Source organism: Arachis duranensis, chromosome 2 (assembly GCF_000817695.3).
Source record: "Arachis duranensis cultivar V14167 chromosome 2, aradu.V14167.gnm2.J7QH, whole genome shotgun sequence".
NCBI classification, from domain to species: Eukaryota; Viridiplantae; Streptophyta; class Magnoliopsida; order Fabales; family Fabaceae; genus Arachis; species Arachis duranensis.
The window spans coordinates 944204-966668 of NC_029773.3; the positions used below are offsets into that span (position 1 = coordinate 944204).

The 22465-nt window shown below is 35.8% G+C and overlaps 2 protein-coding genes across 2 annotated transcripts; one reads left to right on the forward strand and one right to left on the reverse strand.

Annotated features, from left to right (window-relative positions):
• The first annotated feature begins 10982 nt into the window (after window positions 1–10982).
• LOC107472657 (40S ribosomal protein S8) lies at window positions 10983–12968 on the forward strand. Its single transcript, XM_016092159.3, has 5 exons — window positions 10983–11116; window positions 11226–11298; window positions 11741–12074; window positions 12405–12574; window positions 12668–12968. The coding sequence occupies exons 1-5, from the start codon at window positions 11113–11115 to the stop codon at window positions 12741–12743; spliced, it is 657 nt and encodes a 218-aa protein (XP_015947645.1). The 5' UTR covers window positions 10983–11112; the 3' UTR covers window positions 12744–12968.
• A 7024-nt stretch (window positions 12969–19992) lies between these two features.
• On the reverse strand, window positions 19993–22250 carry LOC107472650 (40S ribosomal protein S8). The gene is made up of 5 exons (XM_016092155.3): window positions 22174–22250; window positions 21991–22063; window positions 21187–21520; window positions 20306–20475; window positions 19993–20218 (listed from the first exon to the last, which is right to left on the reverse strand). Exons 1-5 carry the CDS (start codon window positions 22175–22177, stop codon window positions 20143–20145), a joined length of 657 nt encoding a protein of 218 aa, XP_015947641.1. The 5' UTR covers window positions 22178–22250; the 3' UTR covers window positions 19993–20142.
• Between the last annotated feature and the right edge of the window lie 215 nt (window positions 22251–22465).

Here is a 22465-nt window from a genome sequence, read left to right on the forward strand (position 1 = left end):
CAAACTGTCCTTTTATTAGGGCAGTAACTCCACTATGTATAATTATTGAGTGCATTAAAATAAAATGACCTTTGTCACATGTGTAAGAAAGACCAGAAAGAGATAAGGCCTATCCTTATCCTCCAGCTGGCACTGTATGATAGGTTTGTCTAGATTTCGTAAGATATCACTACTATCTAGAGACCTCTATAAAAGGGGGTGCTCACCTCAATTGTAATCAGATCTCAATGAACATTATAATATATCCACTTTTTTCACCTTACAAAATGTTCTAAATTTTTTTCTCTCTCTAAAAGCTTAGCTAGTGTTATATCCTTCTTCCTCAATCCAGTGCCATAAAGTATGCTCTGCCTCTAAAAAGGATCCTATTCATCAGAAATAGCATGGATAAGATCCACAAAAATTTCTCATAGTGAAAAAGGGACTCAATATTATAATGCTAAGTTTTGCTCGGACCCTTTAATCTCACTCGTTTTAATGGTTGCAAAGAGTGATTGAGATAAGCAAATAATGTATTATATCATTGTCATCTTGAAGTACTGGAGATATACTCCTGTGGTGTAATTATAATATTTTAAAAAATATTATTAAAAATTAAAATAATATTTTTTTATTATTTAATATTATTTTTTAATTTAAAAAATAAAAAATAATATTAAAATATAAAAATGTAATCTTAGTTTTAATAATACTTATATAATCTATATAATCATTGTTCTACTAGAATCTATGTATAACATACATTCTTTTAATTAAGTACTACACTTTTGAAGACTACTCGCTTTTTTATTTATTTTTTTATTTCATTTTTCACAATATCTCTTAATTTAATTGGCCAAAAATTAATCTTATTAAAATTTATGTAAGAATTTATTATTAATTAATAAATTACTATATCCAAGACGAATTTGCCTACTCACTCTCACTTTTGAAAAGGTAACTAGTTACGTTTATTCGATCCATCACTTTCACACTTGTGACAGTGTGTTTTACATAGGATTTTGATGCTTGCGAGAAGAGTTCAATCATATGAAAATGGTGAGTAATATCTATGCCCAATTATATATGACTCATGTTAATTCATGGGAAACATTTCAGGTGCAATAGTTGTTTTCTGTTAATCTGAATTATAAAAATTATATATAATATATATTAATTAAAATTAATTATTAAAATAATTGATAGATTGATGTTCCAATGCACTTGAAATGTTTCCTAATTCATGTGTGAGCATACTATATTTTTTCCCCTATAAGGATAACATTATTTGTGTTGAAATATCAAGTGTTAGATGTGAAAAATTATATCAATTGAGAATGGATTAAGTGAAGTGTGCAGAAAGACCCATAGATTTTTGGGTCAATTTTTTTATATTTGGTAAAACTCTTGATAAGATTAGGTCAGCACGCAGTGTTTACAAGAGTATAAAATAAAAATTCACAGCAATTCATACAAAAAATAAAACAATGATCAAAACACAAATACTAAAAAAAATCTTTTATCTTTTAGTTCTGCAATCATCTACGTCAGTTCATTAAAAACTATATTTTATATGAGAATGAAAATATATTTAAATCTATTAGTATGATTGGAAGATTTTGATTTTTGACTTTAAAATATTTCTTGATCATTACCTCTATTTGTTATTATTGTTTCTAATAATACATACTTCTTTAATTTTTTTCAACTAAAATTTATTAAATTCTTATTAGGATAAATAACAAATAATTATCTGGTGAACAAAGATTTATAAAATAATTTTATTATATTGAAGACTAAAATTCTAAAACTATTTATACTTAGCTATTGAAAAAGCTGTGGTGTACTATGAATTCCAACTCAAGCCTATCTTTACTTTTGCCATCTTTTCTTTTTTTTTTTCTTCAATTTTCCCTTTATTTTCAGTTTTAAAAAATACATATAATGAGTTTATAATTACAAAAACAAAAATAGTGATCGATAGCAATCAATGCCAAGTTGTTGGTGCTTACCATAAATTCAAATCAAATCAAATGCCTTATAGAAGACAGACATGTACAAATGTCAAATTCACTGAATTAGCAACATAGAAAATTTCCTTTAATATATAATTAAAAAAATAATTATAATAATCCTCTAATATTTCTCAACTATATTAAATACCGAATTATTCACAACTCTCCCTTACGTCAAAGTTTCGTAGAAATTAAAGCAAACATATCCACTTTTTCTCATATATTTCCTTCGATATGTTTCCATCATTATTATTGTTTTAGTATTATTAAATCTATATATATATATCCTTGCAATCATTACAGTACATCTATCACATGCATCTGGTTGCTTCTACAATCAATTTCCCAGCAAAATCATGCAATTATAGTAATAATAATAATTAGCGTCTCTTTCTATTATCATGTGCAATGGGGATATTATTGTTCTTATAAATCATCACTTATTACCTAAACTGACGCAACATCAAATTAAAGCCGTCACAAATATATAAACTTTTCTAGTAGTTAAATTAAATAAAATAACTTTGAATTATTGTGTAACATTACTACTGTAATAATTTAACAATGAGTACTACTAGAGAGTCAATGGTTTAAATGTACAATAGATTAAATCTTTAGTCATACTATTCAAAATAACCATCCAGGTAGCAGGATAATAAACATCTCAAGTCATAAAACTAACTCATTCTAAAAGCTTAAACTGATTTTGGAGTTCACCAAAGATCGAATTCTTGACCTTTTGGATTTAGAGCTCTAAAATAGCGTTTATTTTGAGGTACTGAGACAGAGACTGAGAGACTGAGACTCAGTATCGTGTTTGTTAGTTCAGAGACTAGTACTAAAATTTCTGTTTCTATCTCTAAAATTTCAATATTTCAGTACCTCTAAAAAGTAGGGACACAGGAGACTGAAACTTTAATAACATTTTATACCTAAAATACTTTCATTTCAATTAATTAATTCCAATTTTACCCTTTGTGCAAATTAAATTAGAGTTTCATTTTTGTTTCAATTCCTGTCTTCCATTTTGCACCAAACAAAATACTGAAATTTATTTCAATCCCTGTCTCTTAGTCTCTGTCTCTCAGTCTCAATCTTTCCGTCTCTGTCTCTCCACCAAACGCTACCTAATACTATGTCATGAAACCACTCATCTCAAAAGCTTAACCTGATAGAAAAATGTAACACTAATGGTTATATCTCTAATATTTTATAAACCTCTATTGTATACATTGTACAAAATTTTCATTGATTCCCTATACTTTTTTTATAGGATGATGGTTGCTATCTTTTCCATAAATTTTTATCAATATCCATAGGGTTTTGAGTTCTTTATCAAAGGAATAAAAATCCATTAAAAAAAGAAGTTTTGATGGGGCCAAAAAAGAAAGGAAAAGAAAAATGCCGAAGTAATTGTGCCCTATAAAAAAGAATATCTACTATGTTGGTTGGATGGGAAAGTACATAATAAATATATGATAATGAAATGTCATATAAATATCGAATGCATTATTCAGTTTTGGTAACTTTATTCAAATGAAGGTGGTTGTGGATTGTTGAACTTGAAATTAATACAAGTATGGATGTATATTACAAGTTGTTTACGTAGTTCAACTGTATATCCATTTGTGGAAAGTTTCCTGATTATATTATTGCAATATATGCCAATATTGGATGACTTCTCCAATCTGACAAACTGCATACAGTATAATAATAATAATAATACTAAATATAATTATAATATATGTATGGTTAATTAATTAGTTGGTATAGTAGTGTTAACCCTAGTCTTTATAATTTTAAGCATTTAAAATTTTCTATATATATATATTTTTTTAACTAGGTCTGGTATCACCAATTTTATGATATCGGCGAATGTCCAACTCATTTGGATAAGGTTAAAAATCTGATCTGTTACAGCAGACTGAGTTACCTAAATAAAATAGAATTTGAATTTAAAATTAATTCTATCCGTTCTAGTCACAGGCTTGATTTATTATTGTATCTTATATTATATTATTATATCTAAACTAAAGAGGATTGAACAGCCATCTTTTTTCTTTGTTTTTGTCTAAGTAATGCTAAAGAGACAATCACAAAAAATTATTTTATTTAATTTAATATTTATACTTTTATATATATGTTTATTGTATAAAATTACTCATTTATTATTCATTGGACAAAAAGAAGATCACCGGTTTCTTTAAATTTGTGCGCAAAATGCACAACAAATTTTAACAGCTCTGTATATTTAAGATACATAATCTTTCTTTAGTGCCTATTCTTTCTGGTAACAGACAACAATTTACTACGATAAAAAAAATCAAAGATATTTTTATCAAAAGTCCAATGGACATTAAGTTTGTGTTTGATTAGTATCTATCAAACATATGAATATAGAGACAAATATATAGCTAGAGACATAAATATAAAGATATACAAATTTTTTTATTGTATTTGATAATAATGTACACGATACATTAGTATAAATTAAATATCAATTTTACTTCTTTATTATCAACATTATTTCATTACTACAATTATCACCATCATTATTTTTTGTTATCACCATCATTATTTTTTTAGTCCGTTTGTCACTCCTACCAAAAAAGAATTACTATTACTTCCATCACTTGGTATGGCCTGTTATTAGGATTATCATTTGAAAAAATTGTTGGTGAAATTATAAAATAAATAAGGTTAAGAAAAAAAAGTCTCCGGCCAAAGAAATATTTGTTAGAATTTCTAATATATATCATAGTTAATTAGAGATTTCACTTTATAAAAATTGAGTTGGCCATACGATATTCTTAGTTGTAAATATATGTAACAGTTCAGACCACCTGCTAGCAAAATATTGTCCGCTTTGGCACACAAGACCTCACGATTTTGCCTTTGACGATAAGGATGATAGCCGAAGCCCCCACACTCACTCGTCAAAACGTGTCATGCTAGGAAGAGGTATCCACACCCTTATAAGGCATGCTTCGTTTCCCTCCCCAACCGATGTGGGACCTTACAATCCACCCTTCCAAGGGAGTCCAGCGCCCTCGTTGGCACATTGATCCGGAAACCAGGCTCTGATACCATCTGTAACAGCTCAGACCACCCGCTAGCACGATATTGTCCGTTTTAGTACACAAGGCCTCACGATTTTGTCTTTGACGATAGGGAGGATAGCCGAAAGCCCCCACACTCACTCGTCAAAACGCGTCATCCTATGGAGAGGTATACACACGCTTATAAGGCATGCTTCGCTCCTCTCCCCAACCGATGTGAGACCATGATACGTGAGCATCTTATCTATCTTTTCTTTGTGAATTTGCACTTGAATTGCTAAGTTTAATCAAAATTTAAATATTTTTTGGCTACTATGGATGCTACTTTAAGTTGTGCATAATTCTATTTATTTCAGGTAGCATTCGGAGGGATTTGACAGAGTGTTGTAGCAGAAAAGGAAGAAAGCGAATGATGCTGTCAATCCTGGCCTCCTTGCACTCAAATGAGAATAACTTGAGCTATAAAGGTCCAATTAACGTGATTATAGCAACATTGGAAAGCTAACTTCCAGGGCTTTCCAACGATTTATAACAGTACATATTTTGCCTCCAGAAACCTCTGCATCCTCCACGTTGAACTTGGTTCCTACCAAGTTTTTGAGAACTCCTAGGGAAGCACACGCTGCCTTCTCCACACTGAACTTGGGAAAAGCCAAGTTCAGCGTGGATTCAACGAAACACGCTAAAGACGCCACTGCCTCCTCCATACTGAACTTGGAAATTTTCAAGTTCAGCGTGGATTGTGGTAATACCAGTGGTCCCCAATCTTCTTCCAAAGGCTGTACGCATAGTTTAATTAATTTTGATTAAATTTGTATTTTATTTTAAAATAGAAAAAGATATTATTTTAGTTTTAGAAAATAGATTTTAAATTAATTAGGATTCGATATAAAAGGGAAAAGAAACTTCTCTTCTCTTCTACCTTATTCCAAATTTACAGTTTACCAGAATTCTAGTTTTCACTATTTTCCATGAGCAACTAAACCTTCACTATTAAGGTTAGGAGCTCTGTCTATTGTTTTTCTTTTTTAATTCATGTATTGATTCATATAATTCAAGAATTGTTTTCGTTCTTTATTTTATGAATTTGGATGGAACGGAAGTATGACCCTCTTTCTAATTGAGTTCTTGTATAACTTGGGAAAGCTCTTTACTTGAACAACAGCTTGAAAACATATTCTCCTAAATTTCTAATTATCTGAACTTAACGGGATATTTGACATATAATCCTCTTATATTTGGGTAATTAGAATTTCTGTGGCATATAACTAGAATTAAACTTCACCCTCTAATTAGAATTAATTGACCAAGGAGTTGGCGGTTGATGAGAGTTAGAGGAGACTAAAAAGGTCTAAGGAATTAGAATTTAGTCACATATAGTTTGCCATGAATTAAATCTTGCATGATTAAAATAGTTAGTAAGAAAAGTCAATCAGGAAATTAGATAACTCTGAAACCTTAACTGTTTTTCCATATATTATTCACAACTTGTTTACTGCTTGCTTTCTGATATTCTGAATTTACTGTTTAATGCAATTGAGACCCAAACGCTCTTTTCTGTTTGTCTAACTAAGTAATTTAATCAACCATTTTTGCTTAGTTCATCAATCCTCGTGGGATTGACCCTCATTCACTAGAGGTACTACTTGGTACGACCCGGTGCACTTGCCGATTAGTTTGTGGTTGTAATTTTCGCACTAACCGACCTTACAATTCACCCCCCTAAGGGAGCCCAACACTCTCGCTGGCACATCGATCCGGAATCCAGATCTGATACTATCTGTAACATCTCAGACCACCCGCTAGCATGATATTGTTCGTTTTGGCACACAAGGCCTCACGATTTTGCCTTTGACGATAGGGATGATAACCGAAGCCCCCCACACTCACTCGTCAAAATGCGTCAAGCTAGGGAGAGGTATCCACACCCTTATAAGGCAAGCTTTGTTTCCCTTCCCAGCCGATGTGGGACCGACCTTACAATCCAACCCCCTAAGGGAGCCCAGCGCCCTCGCTGGCACATCGATCCGGGCTCCGTCTCTGATACCATCTGTAACAGCCCAGACCTCCCACTAGTACGATATTGTCAGCTTTGGCACACAAGGCCTCACGGTTTTGCCTTTGACGATAGAAATGATAGCCGAAGGCCCCCACACTCACTCGTCAAAACGCGTCATGTTAGGGAGAGGTATCCACACCCTTATAAGACATGCTTCTTTCTCCTCCCCAATCGATGTGGAACCTTACAATATATGTCTTAATAAGCCCAATAATAAATCATTGATACATGTTGGTTCTCCAAATTTATTAAAAGTTAATATTGTATTTGGTGATAATGCACACATCACACTAGTATAAACTAAACGTCAATGTTACTTTTTTATTGTCACCACAGCTTCATCACTACAATTACCACCACCATTGCTTTCCATCATCACCACCAACAACATCAACCCAAATTATTACTACTAAGAACTCTTTCAATAATCAATTCTACAATTCTTTTATTTTTCAAAAAAAAAAGAAAAAAATTTGAAACAAAGTTGAAACATACTCCTTTCCACGATCAAGCATGTTCATGAGCAAATGAGCACTGAATTAGACTTGGAAAATACTCCTTTCCGAGACCAAGCATGTTCATGAGCAAAATGAGCGCATCCTTCGTCTCATGCACGTTTCAACCACAACAAATTTCGGCTCCCACTCCATGAGAAATAGAGAGGAACGGATTCTTCATGAACTAATCCATCAAATTTAAAACCTGGTTCAAGCTCCTTGTCAGAGAAAACGAATTGAATACATCTAAGAGAAAATTGTTGCAGCTAGGAGTGCGAGAGAAATTGCGATCAAAGAGACAATGGATAAATAGGGAGAGTGGATAATATGTAGCAATAGGCGACGCGAAGAGAAAGAGGGAGAGAGGAGGGTGGCACTGTGAAGAAGTTGAGAGAGAGAGAGAGGGAGGAGATAGAGTAAGTGTGAAAGAGTGAGAGAGAGAAAGGGGGGGTAGTAGGTGATAAAAAGTGAGAAGAGGAGGGCACAACAACGCCAATGGTGGTGGCGGTGATAGACAGAGCAATAATGAAGGGAGAGAGTAGTGGCGAAGGGAAGATGGAGGATGGCAACCCAATGAGACAAGAAATAGAACGGGAGAAGGGAAGATGGAAAAAAGAGGGGTCATGGCTAAAGATAAATTGATATTTAAAAGTGCAAAAATTTGTGTTTAATTATTTGTATCTTTGTGTCTCAATCTTTTGAAAAAACACTGAAAATAAATGATGGACATGTATGTACTATTGTGTCCATGTCTCTTATAGACATGGACAATGACCAAACAAGTTGCATTCTCTTCACACTCTTTATCGGCACATAAAATTTGATAGACTTGTTTAATTTATCTTAAAATATATGGGTAATTTGATCGGACCAAGTTTCATGACATGGCTTAAACACAGGGAGAAATAGAAATGAGTGAAGCTAGAATAGTGGGTGATTATTTATAAGTCGCAGTAGCATGTGGTCGTCCTCGATATGTAAGTTGCTCTTTTGTTATTTTCTTTATTTTTATTAGAGGTTGTAAATTCCTACACATTAATGTTATACAAAATAAATCATCTAATTAAAGTCTCTAACAATAAATAATATTATATGTTGTATATACTTCTATATACAATGTATTAAATATGACAAAATCTAGCAATAGAAATGACAGGTGGACCAGCCCATCCTACCCCTGCCCCTGCCCCTGTCCCTCCCCGCCAAAAGCCTGCCTTGTCTTGTCTAACAGCACGTTGATGGGATAAATCTGTCTTATTTAATTTTTTTAAGTTCTTAAAAAAAGTAATTTTTAAGGAGAAGAACCATCAATTAGTATTTTCCAAAATCATACATAAAAAATTAGAATCATATCATTATCACATATTCACATTCATAGCAAAATTAACAATATTGACAATATAAATAATTTTACTATCTCAGAAATTCAAAAAATGCTAACTCAAGAAATTCAAAAATTTGGAATAAAAATTAGACGAGAAATTTAGCAATTCTAATTCAAAAAGAAATTCAGAATCAAGAATAGAGTATAAGTTCAAAAATTCTGTCAATGTTAAGGCAGAAGGGAGAATGAGTATGTGCCGCATGTTAGAGTGAGTGAGTCACGAGCTGAGAGTGAAAGAGAAGAGTGTGAGTGACGAGCTAAGAATGAGGAGCAAACAGAGTCGAGGAGAGACGACATAGGTCTGGCTAGCAGACAAGGGGGAGTTGAAGCAAATGCAACAGACATGCGACGAATTTAGTGTCATGGTGGGTGGATAGCACGGCGAGTGCCAAGGGGCGAGGCGCAACAGCGCTGATTATTGTCAGTTAGTGTGTATGTGACGGAAAGAGCAAGAGGCAAAGAGTTCGTAGGCATTGTGGCTTGTGAGTGTTAGGGGTGTGGAGACTAAACTATATTATGTTATGGGTATTGAGTAGGATTTATTTAAGTTCTAGGTCTTAGTAAATTTTTTGGTTTAAGCCTAAAAAAATGTAAAAGAGGCAAGTCCCTTCTCTGCTCCTGCCCCTCTAAGGCTATCTAAACTTGCGGGTTAGGCATTCTTTTTTATTATGTTTTGTTTTTTGTTAGTTAAGCGGGTCAGTCGAGTAGATTTCGTCTCATTTGTTACCTCTACTAGTAAAGAATTACCAGTATTTTTATTACTTGTTATAGCCTCTTATGGAGATTATCATTTAAAAAAATTATTGGTGAAATTCTTAAATAAATAAGGTTAAGAAAAACAAGAGAATTCTCCCCCAAAGAAATATTTGTTAGAATTTCTAATATATATCTTAGTTAATTGTAGATTTTACTTTATGAAAATTGAGTTGAGTGTACTATATGATCTTAGTTATAAATATACGTCTTAAGTCCAATAATTAATTATTAGAGTAAAGTGACAAATAAATCTCTCAGAATTTATATTTCAGACGAATTACTCCCTAAAAAAAATTATCAACAAAGTCTTTTAAGATAATAAACGTAGACAAATGAGTTGAAATTAACACCTTTTATCTTAATTATATGGGTTAATTTGAATATAATGTATCCATATTTACTATTCTAGATAACTTTATTAGTACTTTTTTTTAAAAAAACTAATTTATTTAAAGTATAAATCTTCAAGAATTTATTTGCCATTTTATTGTTAATCATTGATACATGTTGTGGGTTCTCCACTCCACATTTATTGAAAGGTTTTGTTTTTGGTAGAGTATTGGAAATTAGTATTGAAACGTAATATAAATATAAGCCCATTAATCCTTAGCCCGTTATAATTTTCTTTGACAATAACTCTTTATAAGATGGTCTATTATGGTTACGAGAAAAAAAAACTCTTTTAAGAAAATTCTCTTCATGACAAAAAAATCCTTTAAAAAAGAAAAAAGTTGGTAAAAATCTGTTATAAAAATAACCTAGCTATTATAACATCACAAACTCAGTTAGCACCAAAAAATAAAATTCACAAACTCACCCATATTAAATGTTCGTACACAAAACACTTAGAAATTTCCATTTATTACTTGGATTTCGCTAAATTTCAAATTTGAATACAACATATTAAAAGCCACCATAAAACAAATTTTATAAGAAAATGCAAACAATGGGATTTGTACGGGCCATTTGATACGCGTTTGAAATTTTTTGGGGGCAAAAGTAATTGAGGTCTGCCAATGAATAATAGCTCAAATGACATGGTCTCCTCATACTCAATTAAAAAATTACGGGTTTGAGTCTTCCATCTTTGATAAAAAAAAGTAATTGAGTTCTGAATAATGAACTAACATTAGGCCCATTGGGCTTCAAACATAACTCAAAAATATCAAATGGTAACATACGCTTGATGAAAAAAATAAAAGAAAAAGAAAAAGTGAAAAACAATGCGCACAATTAGGGTTCTTTAAAAAAAAAAGAACAAAAGAGAGAAAAGAGAACAGACACACATATATATGCGCCACAACTAGGGTTTTAAGCTGGTGATAGTTGTGGGAGGCGACTCGGTGCTTTTGGTTCAACCAAGATGGGTATGCTTCAACATCATCGCTCTTCTCCAATTGCAACGCCAATTTTCTGATGATTTCACAGAATCAAAGTAACGCCAATTATGTGATGGATTTGTTTGTTGTGTTTCAGGTATTTCCAGGGATTCTATGCACAAGAGGCGCGCCACTGGTGGCAAGAAGAAAGTTTGGAGGAAGAAGAGAAAGTATGATTTCACTCTCTTTTTTCCATTTTGAATATACAGTTATTTTAATGGATTAGGAATGCAATTTTTATATTTCGAATGTTGCATAGAGGTTTGATGCAAAATGTAGACCTTGTATGAGAGTGACTGTTATTTTTTATGAATGATCCGATGGCTTCTTCTGATATGTGTCATTTCATAATTTTGTTTTATATATGTAGGAAATAGAAAATCATAAGTACTGAAAGTGGAGATGCAAAATATTAACTGAAAGGAAATAAGCCCTATATAATTTAGTATACAAAAATACCTGTTTAACTCATTCTCAATGTGCATTTTGTATTCTAATATGTATTTCATATTGATGGCTGATTTTGGTGTGTACCTAGTATAGTTGTTTAATATAATATCAAAGTCCTAGTTATTTTTATAAAAGCCAAAATACTTTTATGGTTTAATATAGGTATGAGCTTGGACGCCAGCCAGCCAACACTAAGTTATCGAGCAACAAGACGGTCAGGAGGATTCGTGTAAGAGGTGGCAATGTGAAGTGGAGGGCATTGAGGTTGGATACAGGAAACTATTCGTGGGGTAGTGAAGCTGTGACTCGCAAGACTCGTATTCTTGATGTTGTTTACAATGCCTCAAACAATGAGCTCGTGAGAACTCAGACCCTTGTCAAGAGTGCCATTGTTCAGGTGGATGCTGCTCCGTTCAAGCAGTGGTACCTTCAGCATTATGGTGTTGATATTGGCAGGAAGAAGAAAACAGCAGCTGCCAAGAAGGATGCTGCCGAGGTGAAGCCTTTGGAACTTTTATGTTTGTTCCGTTTTAATATGATAAGCTTTCATCACACTTCTGTTTCCTGTCTTCATAGTCATTGTAAATGAATAAGCCTTTTGAAAATAATCAGAAGTAATTACATGCTGCATTATGTTTATTTGCAAGTTATTCTTTCTATTAGGCCAAATGCACATAAAATGCAAAATAAAGAATGCATTGCAGGGGCTAAAGTGTTTTCCTATAGTGATATTTAGCTAACCTATAATTGATTTATAATGTCAACTGCATTAGCATGTGTAGAGGCTGATGTGTTTTCCTATTATCCATCGATGTCTTATTTGCAGGAAGGTGAGACCCCCGCAGAGGAAGCCAAGAAAAGTAACCATGTGCAGAGAAAAATCGAGAAACGCCAGAAAGATCGTAAGCTTGATCCCCATATTGAAGAGCAGTTTGGTGGTGGGAGATTGCTGGCTTGCATTGCTTCTCGACCTGGGCAATGTGGCAGGGCTGATGGGTAATATAACTATTGCTTGTTTGGGTTGCACTGAATTTTGTCTAATTTGATTCTTGATCAGATACTTATGTCATTCCTTCTTGAATGCTGCAGCTATATTTTGGAAGGTAAGGAGCTTGAGTTTTACATGAAGAAAATCCAGAAGAAGAAGGGAAAGGGTGCTGCCTAATTATTCTATTCTCACACTTGTATTTTGGATTTGGTCGTCTCTGTTGGAGATTGGTTACATTCTTGGTGATTTTTCACCGTCATCACCTTCTGAATGAAGCCATTACTTGTTAGTGTGACCTAATGCGAATTGTTATCTTAGTTTTGTTTTAATTTTGTTCTTTTTTGAAAGATTACTAGTAATTTTCAGTAAAAAGTTTTGAAATTGATATTGATGGATGGATAACCTCGCTTAATTATGTTGTCAAATCAAGATAATAATGTGCGTAATGCCTTTTTCTTCAATAAACATAATTTTGACCAAAGTGCCTTTTTTCCATTAGGCCTAACACTCTTTTACGTAAGCTCTAAATGGCCTCTAACGTCTAAGGAAAATATGTGCCGTTGACAATAGGTGAAGAACAATAATGGCTGTTATTTCAAGAGTTTTAATGGAAGAAATTCTAGAGCAGTTCAAGGACTCAATATGGTTTATGACATTATGGATCTTTAAATTTGTTTTTAGGTGTGAACTTGCTAAAAAATAAAGTGTTTGATGTCTACGCATCAGTTCAACTGCGATTGATTTCATTTACCCCACTTCAGCCTTTCCATGTATGGAATTTCCTCAAATGAAAAATTGTTCATCATTGGCTTGGTCATCCCAACATTGTCCTTGTTCGTACTCCACCGTAACTTTGTTCTTTTTTATGATATTTTCGGCTCATACACCAATGACTAATTTGTTGCATACTCAAGTGGATAAGTGAGCTACTGCCCAAACAAAGTTGGCTCGACAACTTCAGTTTTTAGATGTTGATTATTTAAATACATCCAACTACGTAATGCCACATCAGCAAAAATAATTACCTTTTATATTGACCACATAAATAATTATCTAAAAAAACAGATATGATTGTATGACATTGTAACTGTCAGTCCATCAAAACTGAACTAAAAAAATTATATTATGCACAAGATTGAAAGAGACCCATACACTTCCAAAACAATTCAATATTTACTCTATCCTTAATTCCTGGTGTCTCTAACTTTATCTGTCAATATAATTTAGAGGAGGGGACACTCTGCTATACAGATTGAGTGATATAAAGAGAGAAAATAAATTCTTTTTATAATTATTTTTTATTATTTTATTGTTATTCAAAGTGTGAGTCTTACCTTTTTCAAGAATAAATGACCATTTGTACCCATGAGAGATGAAAACGCTGACATTCGTACCCATGATAGCTCGAAACTAGACTTGTACCCATGAGAGATGCGGTCCGTGTGACAAAAGTGACCCGCCTTGGTTCTGAGCTTGGTTCGTGGCTTTCCGAACCTACATGGCACTTCCACCCTCCCAAAAGCCTTTCTGACGTGGAATTGAACGTTGTTAATCAAAAGGGATAGGCTGAACTCACGAAATGAAAACCCTTGGTAGCTTCACCCCTCCCCAATACAAACCAGGATCCAGAGAATCGAAGCTTGTTGGATGTCAATGAGTGTGACGTTGAATCTCAATCGAAGCTTGGTTCGTACCTCCCTCAATGTCTTTCCGCAGATTTACCCCTGCTCCAAGTGATGGCAGTGGCAGTTCTTCGTCAAGTTCAAAGAAGAAGAAGGTGAAGAAGCTGGATGGCAGATGCTTCTGTGGAAGAGAGTTTGCGTTGATGGAGTCTGGCACCGTTACGAACCCTAATCGATGGTTCATCAGATGTCCTCTATGGGCGGTAAGGGCAGATGCTGTTGGAGTCCAGGTGAGAAAGTTTTGTTTGCATTTAAGTTGACGAATCGGTGCATTTGTGTTGTTTTGGCAGACAAGAGAATGCAAATACTTTGTATGGGTTGATGAAATCGAAGAAGGATGGAGGGCATAGCAAGATGTTTGGCCAGAAGACAGTCAGGGAGTTCTTATCCAAGGCATGATGATGGGCTCATTGTCACTGAAGGTGGGGAAAATCACAAAGCATCATCAATCCTGGCGAGAGGGATAGAGAAACTTAGGGTTGAAATTAGGGGTGAAATTAGGGGTATTAGAGTGTTGCTTGTATGGATAGCGTTGGCTGTTGCATTTTGTTTGATCTTTCTGCTGTATTTCTTTCTGAAAATGTAAAATTTGTATGGAATTAGGGTCTTTGTAAATCATGAGAGTATGAATGTGTTTCCTGTTTTTGACATAGACAGTTTGATTCTGTTGCTGCTCTGTTACTTCTATATGAGAACTGTTATTGGTACTCAGTTGGATATATATGCACATGCAAGTATATTTTCTACTTAAAGAATCAGAATTAAGCTCAATATGTGACATAGAGACTTGATGGTTGTGGGGATGAAGTATAAAACCATGAAAGCTAGCTCAAAAAGTGGACTGACCATGATATAAACCAAAAAACATAGTTAAATAGAGCAAGAGTAGCATGTCACAGGCAGAACAACCAAAACATGAATGCTGCCTACTCCAACATAGTGTAATAAACCAACCAGTGGTTCAAAAATTAGTAAATGAGTAATGGCAATTACATCAGAATAGCAAAAAAACATAAGCAACACAGTCTATGACATTGGTGTTGAGTTACTGCTCCCGCTGGAAATTCCATTTTTTGCTCCGCTTGATGCACCTCTCCTGCCTCGACCTCTTCCTTCACCCCTGCCTCTAACATGTATGCCTCTAGTTCTAGAAATACCGTCCACATCCATTGTAGGCATGAACTGCACGAACCTTGTGGTTGTCCCTGCACTAGCACCCTGCAGTGGATTTGGGGTTGTTTGAGAGTTGTGTGTGGAAGGGGTTGTGGTTGGATTCTTCGGAGATGGTGCAGAAGCTTGTGTGGTATGTGCAGTAGGGGGTGGTCGCTTGACACTTCTCCTTTTATGTTGTTTCTTGGCTGCTCCAGTGGTTGTTGCATCATGGGGTTGTGTGGCTGCTGGTTGTGGCATCGGAGGTGGAGGCTGGATTCGAAAGAACAACCAGTTTACCAATATGGCTCGTTAAACAAATGTAATTAACGAACTGAATCAAGTAACTAACTAACCTGTGAAGTCTGGGCTGTTGTTGAACCATTTTCCACCTCAGTTGCTACTGCTTCAGCCTCAGCAGCTTCTAATGTCTCCTCATAGTACCTTTCAGCCAGCATATCTTCATCCTCATCACTTGCAGGGACTTGTGGGGCAGCACTCCCTTCACCCATTGCTTCCTTTCTCTTCTTACAGCTTCGCTTGTTATGACCAGGCTACACATGAACTTAAACAACGAATTAAACAAGGAATTATAGTAAACATGAACTTAAACAACGAATTATAGTACACTGCACACACCTGGAGGCAGTATTTGCACACGATGGTGGCAATCCTCCTCTTAGTTCTATGAGGATCACTCTTATCCTTAGGGGCATCATTTCTTTTGTCTCTTTTCATTGAAGGTCTTCCGATTGGCTTCTTGTACCTGGGTGGCAGAATTGGTAGGGTGTCGATATGCTCCCAGAACTCTTGGCTTGGAACTGGGCGCATTGAAGTCTGATATGCAGCATTATAAGCACCCATAGTTAGCCAGTTATGTGCATACTCTTCAGGTCTTCTATTCTGGTAAGCTAGAGCAGCACATGCATGTCTACAAGGTAGCCCAGTCAACTGCCACAGTCTACAACTACATGTACCTTTGCCCAAGTCCACACTGACCTTCATGGGAAGACATTGGACTTCATAAACATTTCCCGCGTCATCTCCGGTTGGAAGGGGTCTCCATTTGTTGCTCTCTCTCTTTTCTCTTTCTAATCTGCTCTGTTGGGTTGGGGCTAACCTCCCACTGTACCCAATCAAGGCCTTTTTGTTTCTTGCCATGATTCGCATGACGTAGCACCTTACTTCTTCCAACATGGTTATGATAGGCTTCCCCCTCATCTTTTTTACCTTGGCATTAAACACCTCGCAGTTGTTATTGGTGTAGTTGTCCATCTTAGGATACTCGCTAAAATGTGCTCTACTCCACTGTTTTGGACTGATCTTGTCCAAGTATTCCCAAGCCCCTACGTTGATCTTTTTCAGCTTATCCATTACAGCATTGAAGTCTTGTGTCGTAGAGGCCTTAGCACATGACCACATACACTTCTTCAGCTGCAAGTCACCCCATTTCTTGCGAAAGTTTTGCCATATATGCATGGCACAGAACCTGTGGTTGGCATTTGGGTACATTTCTTGGACTGCAGGAATTAACCCCTGCATATAACCATTCATATGACCAGCAATCAACTATCACCTTAATAATGACATTAACAATATTTCAATAACAATCCTTGTACAGTAGTTCAATTTTCATACTTCAGCGACCATAAACAGCATTCATGATAATGGCATTTGAAGCATGTAAATCTAAGCATGTAAATCTAAACCAGACTAATCAGTATTCTACACTAAGCATGTATATCTAGTTGATTAATGAAGCATGAAAAACTATACATAGCATAAGTAAAACACATGTGCAGCATTAAAACATACATACCTTCTGCATGTCCGACATGAAGTTAATCCCGTTCGCCTGAAAGTCTCCCACATCATCCTGAAGGATATCTAAAAACCACTTCCAGCTGTCCTTGTTTTCTGATTCAACAATTGCATATGCAATGGGGTAGATGTGGTTATTCGCATCCTGCCCTATAGCTGTTAATAGCTGCCCCCCATAATACCCTCTAAGGAATGTGCCATCCAACCCTATGAATGGTCTACAACCACCTATAAATCCCTTCTTGCAAGCCTCAAAACATACATAGATCCTCAGAAAAATGGGATTTGAATCAGGCATGGGATTTGTGTGTATCCTAACTGTAGACCCAGGGTTAGTCTTTAGAATCTCATTAGCATAGTCGCGAAGAATTGCATACTGTGCAATCTCAGATCCCTCAATCCTCTCCTTCGCCTTCTTCATAGATCTATAAATCTTTCTCTCGTTGATAAGTATATCATACTCAGATCTGAAAAACTGGTCAGCCTCTCTCACACTCAAGTTTGGCTGAAGTCTTATTCTTTCTTCTAGCTCATCAATCACCCATTTACCATCTGCTGACTTGCAGTGATTGTCCCTACTGCAAGTGTGTTCGTTGACAAAGGTCTTAACCTGATAACTTGCTGGAAATGTCCTCTTGGCACAGTATATCTGCCAAGGACAATCTTCATCATAGCATATAGCCTTCGACCTTGTAGAGTCACAGCGTGCAAAGAAAATGCTTCTTCCGATGTTTATATTAAATTTCCGGACTGCTTTCCTAAATTGATTTAGAGTCTCAAATTCCATTCCAACTTCCAACCTCACCTGGCTAACAGGGGCATCGGCATTACTCTGAGGAAAGGCTGTGGTCTCATCAGAATCTTCATCACTAGGTATGCTATGCAAGTCCTCAGACTCATAGCAATGATACCCAGCGTTGTCATCAGAAAAATCTTCCTGATCAACTGGGACATAGAAGGTTGGAGGCTTGTCTGGATCAGGATTAGGTATGAATGACTGTCCTGTAGGAGGGGGCCTCTTTGTTGATCTTCTCCTGTTCTTTTTTCTCTCACCCTCAGCCTCATCTGAAGGATTGGTTTCATTGTTCTGGGGAGTCCTGTTGGAGTCAGAAGGTGGGGCTGACTCAGGGATTTCTTGTGAAAGTGAATTTGTGTAAGGATGTGGGATGTATTGGGTGAGCTGCTCTGGTGCAATATGGTCAGATACATTGGCCTGAGAGGGAATGAATTGGTCTGTATCATCAGACTGCCAAGGTTGCTGTGAAGCTTCAGATACATTGGCATCATGGGGAGGGACTGGGTCTGTCCCATGAGTTTCAGATGGTTGCTGCTCTACCTCAAGAGGTGGCTGTGAAGGTTGGGAATGAGTTGATGGTGGTTCATCCGGCTGGACAGGTGTTGGAGGAGGTTCAGAAATGTTATTTGGTTCCTGAGTTGCTACAGGAGCTGGGCTGTTCTCTTGATGGGCCTGTACCATGGGCTGTGGGCCAGCACTTTTTTGGGCCTGCTTTTCAACTTGGACATTACCAACTATCTCAGCATCATCATCATCTTCCACTACTGCTAATCTTCTTCTTGGAGTCTTCTTTGGAGTCGGTACCCTTTTAACACAGACCTTTCTTCTCCCCTTTGATGGAGTCAATTCCTTAACCTCCACTACAACAGGCTGATCCACAGGATGCTCTGTGTACAGATTAATTCTATTTGCATTCTTCATGGCTGCCTCATACATTCTAACTACATCCATATCAATCCTTAGCAGTCTCAACCCATCATGAAGCTCCTTCCCAGGTTCTAGCCAGTAAAACTCAGAAATGGACGTATAACCAATGTCCTTCAGCAAGTCAGAGATGAAAAAACCATTGACGGTATCAACGTTTACCCTCTCTATCTCCATCACTTCTCCACCAATGTAGCTAACCTTACCAACTGGCTCTCTCTCAAACCTTCCTCTATGATGAATTGACAAAGTTATGTGGATGGTGGCCATCCCTGGAAGTCAAATTTAAGAAACCAATAAACACACATTCTCTGTAACTGATGCTAACACAAACCCTAAAAGTACTCTCTATCAATTCTGAAGGAAATACAGCAACTCATTTGGTTTCATTAGCCAGTAACGTTTGTCTAACCACTTGCAACGACATATCAAATTATTCATTGGTGGGAAACGACATACCTGTGTAATTCTTCAAAGGGAGTGACCACCTCGATGTCGAATACCAAAGTACTGGTAAAAGCCCCTCCTTGCTACTCGATTCGGCGTACTCTGGTCGTCTTCTCCCGCTTCGAATGGACCAACAGTGACGATGAACCTCTGCTAGGGCTCCACTGATTCTCGCGGAAATTGACTGATTCTCGCGGAAATTGACGTTTTTTTTTTCCTATCCCTTTTGATTAACAACGTTCAATTCCACGTCAGAAAGGCTTTTGGGAGGGTGAAAGTGCCACGTAGGTTCGGAAAGCCACGAACCAAGCTCAGAACCAAGGCGGGTCACTTTTGTCACACGGACCGCATCTCTCATGGGTACAAGTCTAGTTTCGAGCTATCATGGGTACGAATGTCAGCGTTTTCATCTCTCATGGAGACAAATGGTCATTTATTCCCTTTTTCAATCTCTCTTTCATCCCATAAAAAGAAAGATCTGTAAACTTACATCTTTACCATACAATTCACCAATTTAGAGAGGTTGTTATCATGAATATCAATTTAAAACATTTGAGGAAACTAGTTCTCATCAATAGCCCAAAAAAAGAAAAGAAATGAAAAAACATTTAAAACAAAACTATGATAACGCATTAAGTCACACTAACATGTGCTATGGCTCTATTCAGAAGGTAATGACGGTGAAACATCACCAAGAATGGAACCAATCTCCAACAGAGACAACAAATTCCAAAATACAAGTATAAGAAAAGTACAACTAAGCAGCACCCTTTCCCTTCTTTTTCTGGATTTTCTTCATGTAAAATTCAAGCTCCTTACCTTCCAAAATGTAGCTGCAAGATTCAAGAAAGGGCAAATAAGGAACGGATCATGAATCAAATTAGAACAAAGTTCAGTTGAGCAAGAGTTATATGCATTACCCGTCAGCCCTGCCACATTGACCAGGTCGAGAAGCAATGCAAGCCAGCAATCTCCCACCACCAAACTGCTCTTCAATATGGGGATCAAGTTTGCGATCTTTCTGGCGTTTCTCGATTTTTCTTTGCACATGGTTGCTTTTCTTGGCTTCCTCAGCAGGGGTCTCACCTTCCTGCAAATTAGACATCAATGCATAATAGGAAAACACATCAGATTTTATTTATTTTGCATATTATTTGCATTTGATTCAATAGAAAGTGAAAACTAAAATTCTTAAATGCAAAATTAAAGTACAAGACAAATCAGATTTGGAGGGTGAAAGGCATGATGAAGATTTAATATTACACACAAGCCAAATTTAAAATAAATGCATTTATATTTTCATAAATTATATGCAAAGCATCAAACAAAAACAAATATTTCATATTATCAGTCTTTTGACACTATTAGTGGATGCGATAAACATAAACCAATGTATCAGGGTGATTATTTAAAATCTTGACATGTTCATGAGTAATGACAAATAAATAATACATTTGTAAGACAAACAATGCAAGAACCCCCAAGTTCAACATGAAAAGGATAAAAATAAATTATCAATTGGGCCTCAATATAGGAACATTGGATGAATATCATTATGCATACACCTTAGTTTCTAGGATTTTGTTAAAAGGAAATATCACTTCCCAGAATTTCCTATATTGCTGGAGTTAAATTCTTAGGAGTAATAAAATAATCTCCCCATTTTAGCTTGTTATGGAGCAGGAAGAAGTGGCTGATCATTAGCTTTATCCATTTACACTGATTATGAAGACTGGAAAAAAATGAGACGAAAGCTTATCATATTAAAACAGAACAAAGAGAAAAGTTCCGAAGGCTTCACCTCGGCAGCATCCTTCTTGGCAGCTGCTGTTTTCTTCTTCCTGCCAATATCAACACCATAATGCTGAAGGTACCACTGCTTGAATGGAGCAGCATCAACCTGAACAATGGCACTCTTGACAAGGGTCTGAGTTCTCACGAGCTCGTTGTTGGAGGCATTGTAAACAACATCAAGAATACGAGTCTTGCGCGTCACAGCTTCACTTCCCCACGAATAGTTTCCTGTATCCAACCTCAATGCCCTCCACTTCACATTGCCACCTCTAACGCGAATCCGCCTGACCGTCTTATTGCTCGATAGCTTAGTGTTGGCTGGTTGGCGTCCAAGCTCATACCTATATTACACCATATAAGTATTTTGGCTTTATACAAACTATTAGGACTTTGATATTATATTAAATTATATAGGGCCTATTTGCACTTTTCGATTTTCTACAGGATTAGAAAATAAAACAAGCTCATTGCATTGCATCTCCACTTTCAGTACTTATGGTTTTCTATTTCCTAAATATATAAAAAAAATGATCAAATAACACATATCAGAAGAAGCCATTGGAACCTTCATAACAAATAACAGTGACTCTCATACAAGTTCTAGATTTTGCATGCAACATTCCAATGAGCAAACATTGTCACTTCTTCATTCCCAAACCTAATCCAAAAACCCTAAACTAAAAATGAAACTAGCTATATCCAATACATTACCCTACAAATATAAAAATTGCATTCCTAATTTATTAAAACAAATGTACATTCAAAATGCAATGAAAAACAAGGAGAATTGAAAAAGAGAGTGAAATCGTACTTTCTCTTCTTCCTCCAAACCTTCTTCTTGCCACCAGTGGCGCGCCTCTTGTGCATAGAATCCCTGGAAATACCTGAAACACAACAAACAAATCCATCACATAATTGGCGTTGCTTTGATTCTGCGAAATCATCAGAAAATTGGCGTTGCAATTGGAGAAGAGCGATGATGTTGAAAGCATACCCATCTTGGCTGATTCAAAAGCACAGAGACTGCCTCTCCCTACTACAACCTTAAATCCCTAATTGTGCCTTATATATATATATGCTTTGGTCTCTATTTTTTTGTCTTTGAAGCCCATTTTCTGATCCTACTTATAGGCCCAATAGGCCCAATGTAAATTCATTATTCAGAAACTCTATTACTTTTGACCTAAAAATATCAAATGTGTAGAAATTGTTAAACTAGTTTGTTGGCTATCACCCAAAAACAAAACCTAGTTTATTGGCCAGTGTTAATCTCTGTTTGCTCTAGT

Excerpts from the sequence above, each read along its gene's own strand:
- LOC107472650 (XM_016092155.3), bottom strand. Across the intron at positions 21,521-21,990 it reads GTTTGGAGGAAGAAGAGAAA|GTATGAGCTTGGACGCCAAC; the intron begins GTACGATTTCAC and ends GGTGTAATATAG. Across the intron at positions 20,219-20,305 it reads CAATGTGGCAGGGCTGACGG|CTACATTTTGGAAGGTAAGG; the intron begins GTAATGCATATA and ends TGAATCTTGCAG.
- LOC107472657 (XM_016092159.3), top strand. Across the intron at positions 11,299-11,740 it reads GTTTGGAGGAAGAAGAGAAA|GTATGAGCTTGGACGCCAGC; the intron begins GTATGATTTCAC and ends GGTTTAATATAG. Across the intron at positions 12,575-12,667 it reads CAATGTGGCAGGGCTGATGG|CTATATTTTGGAAGGTAAGG; the intron begins GTAATATAACTA and ends TGAATGCTGCAG.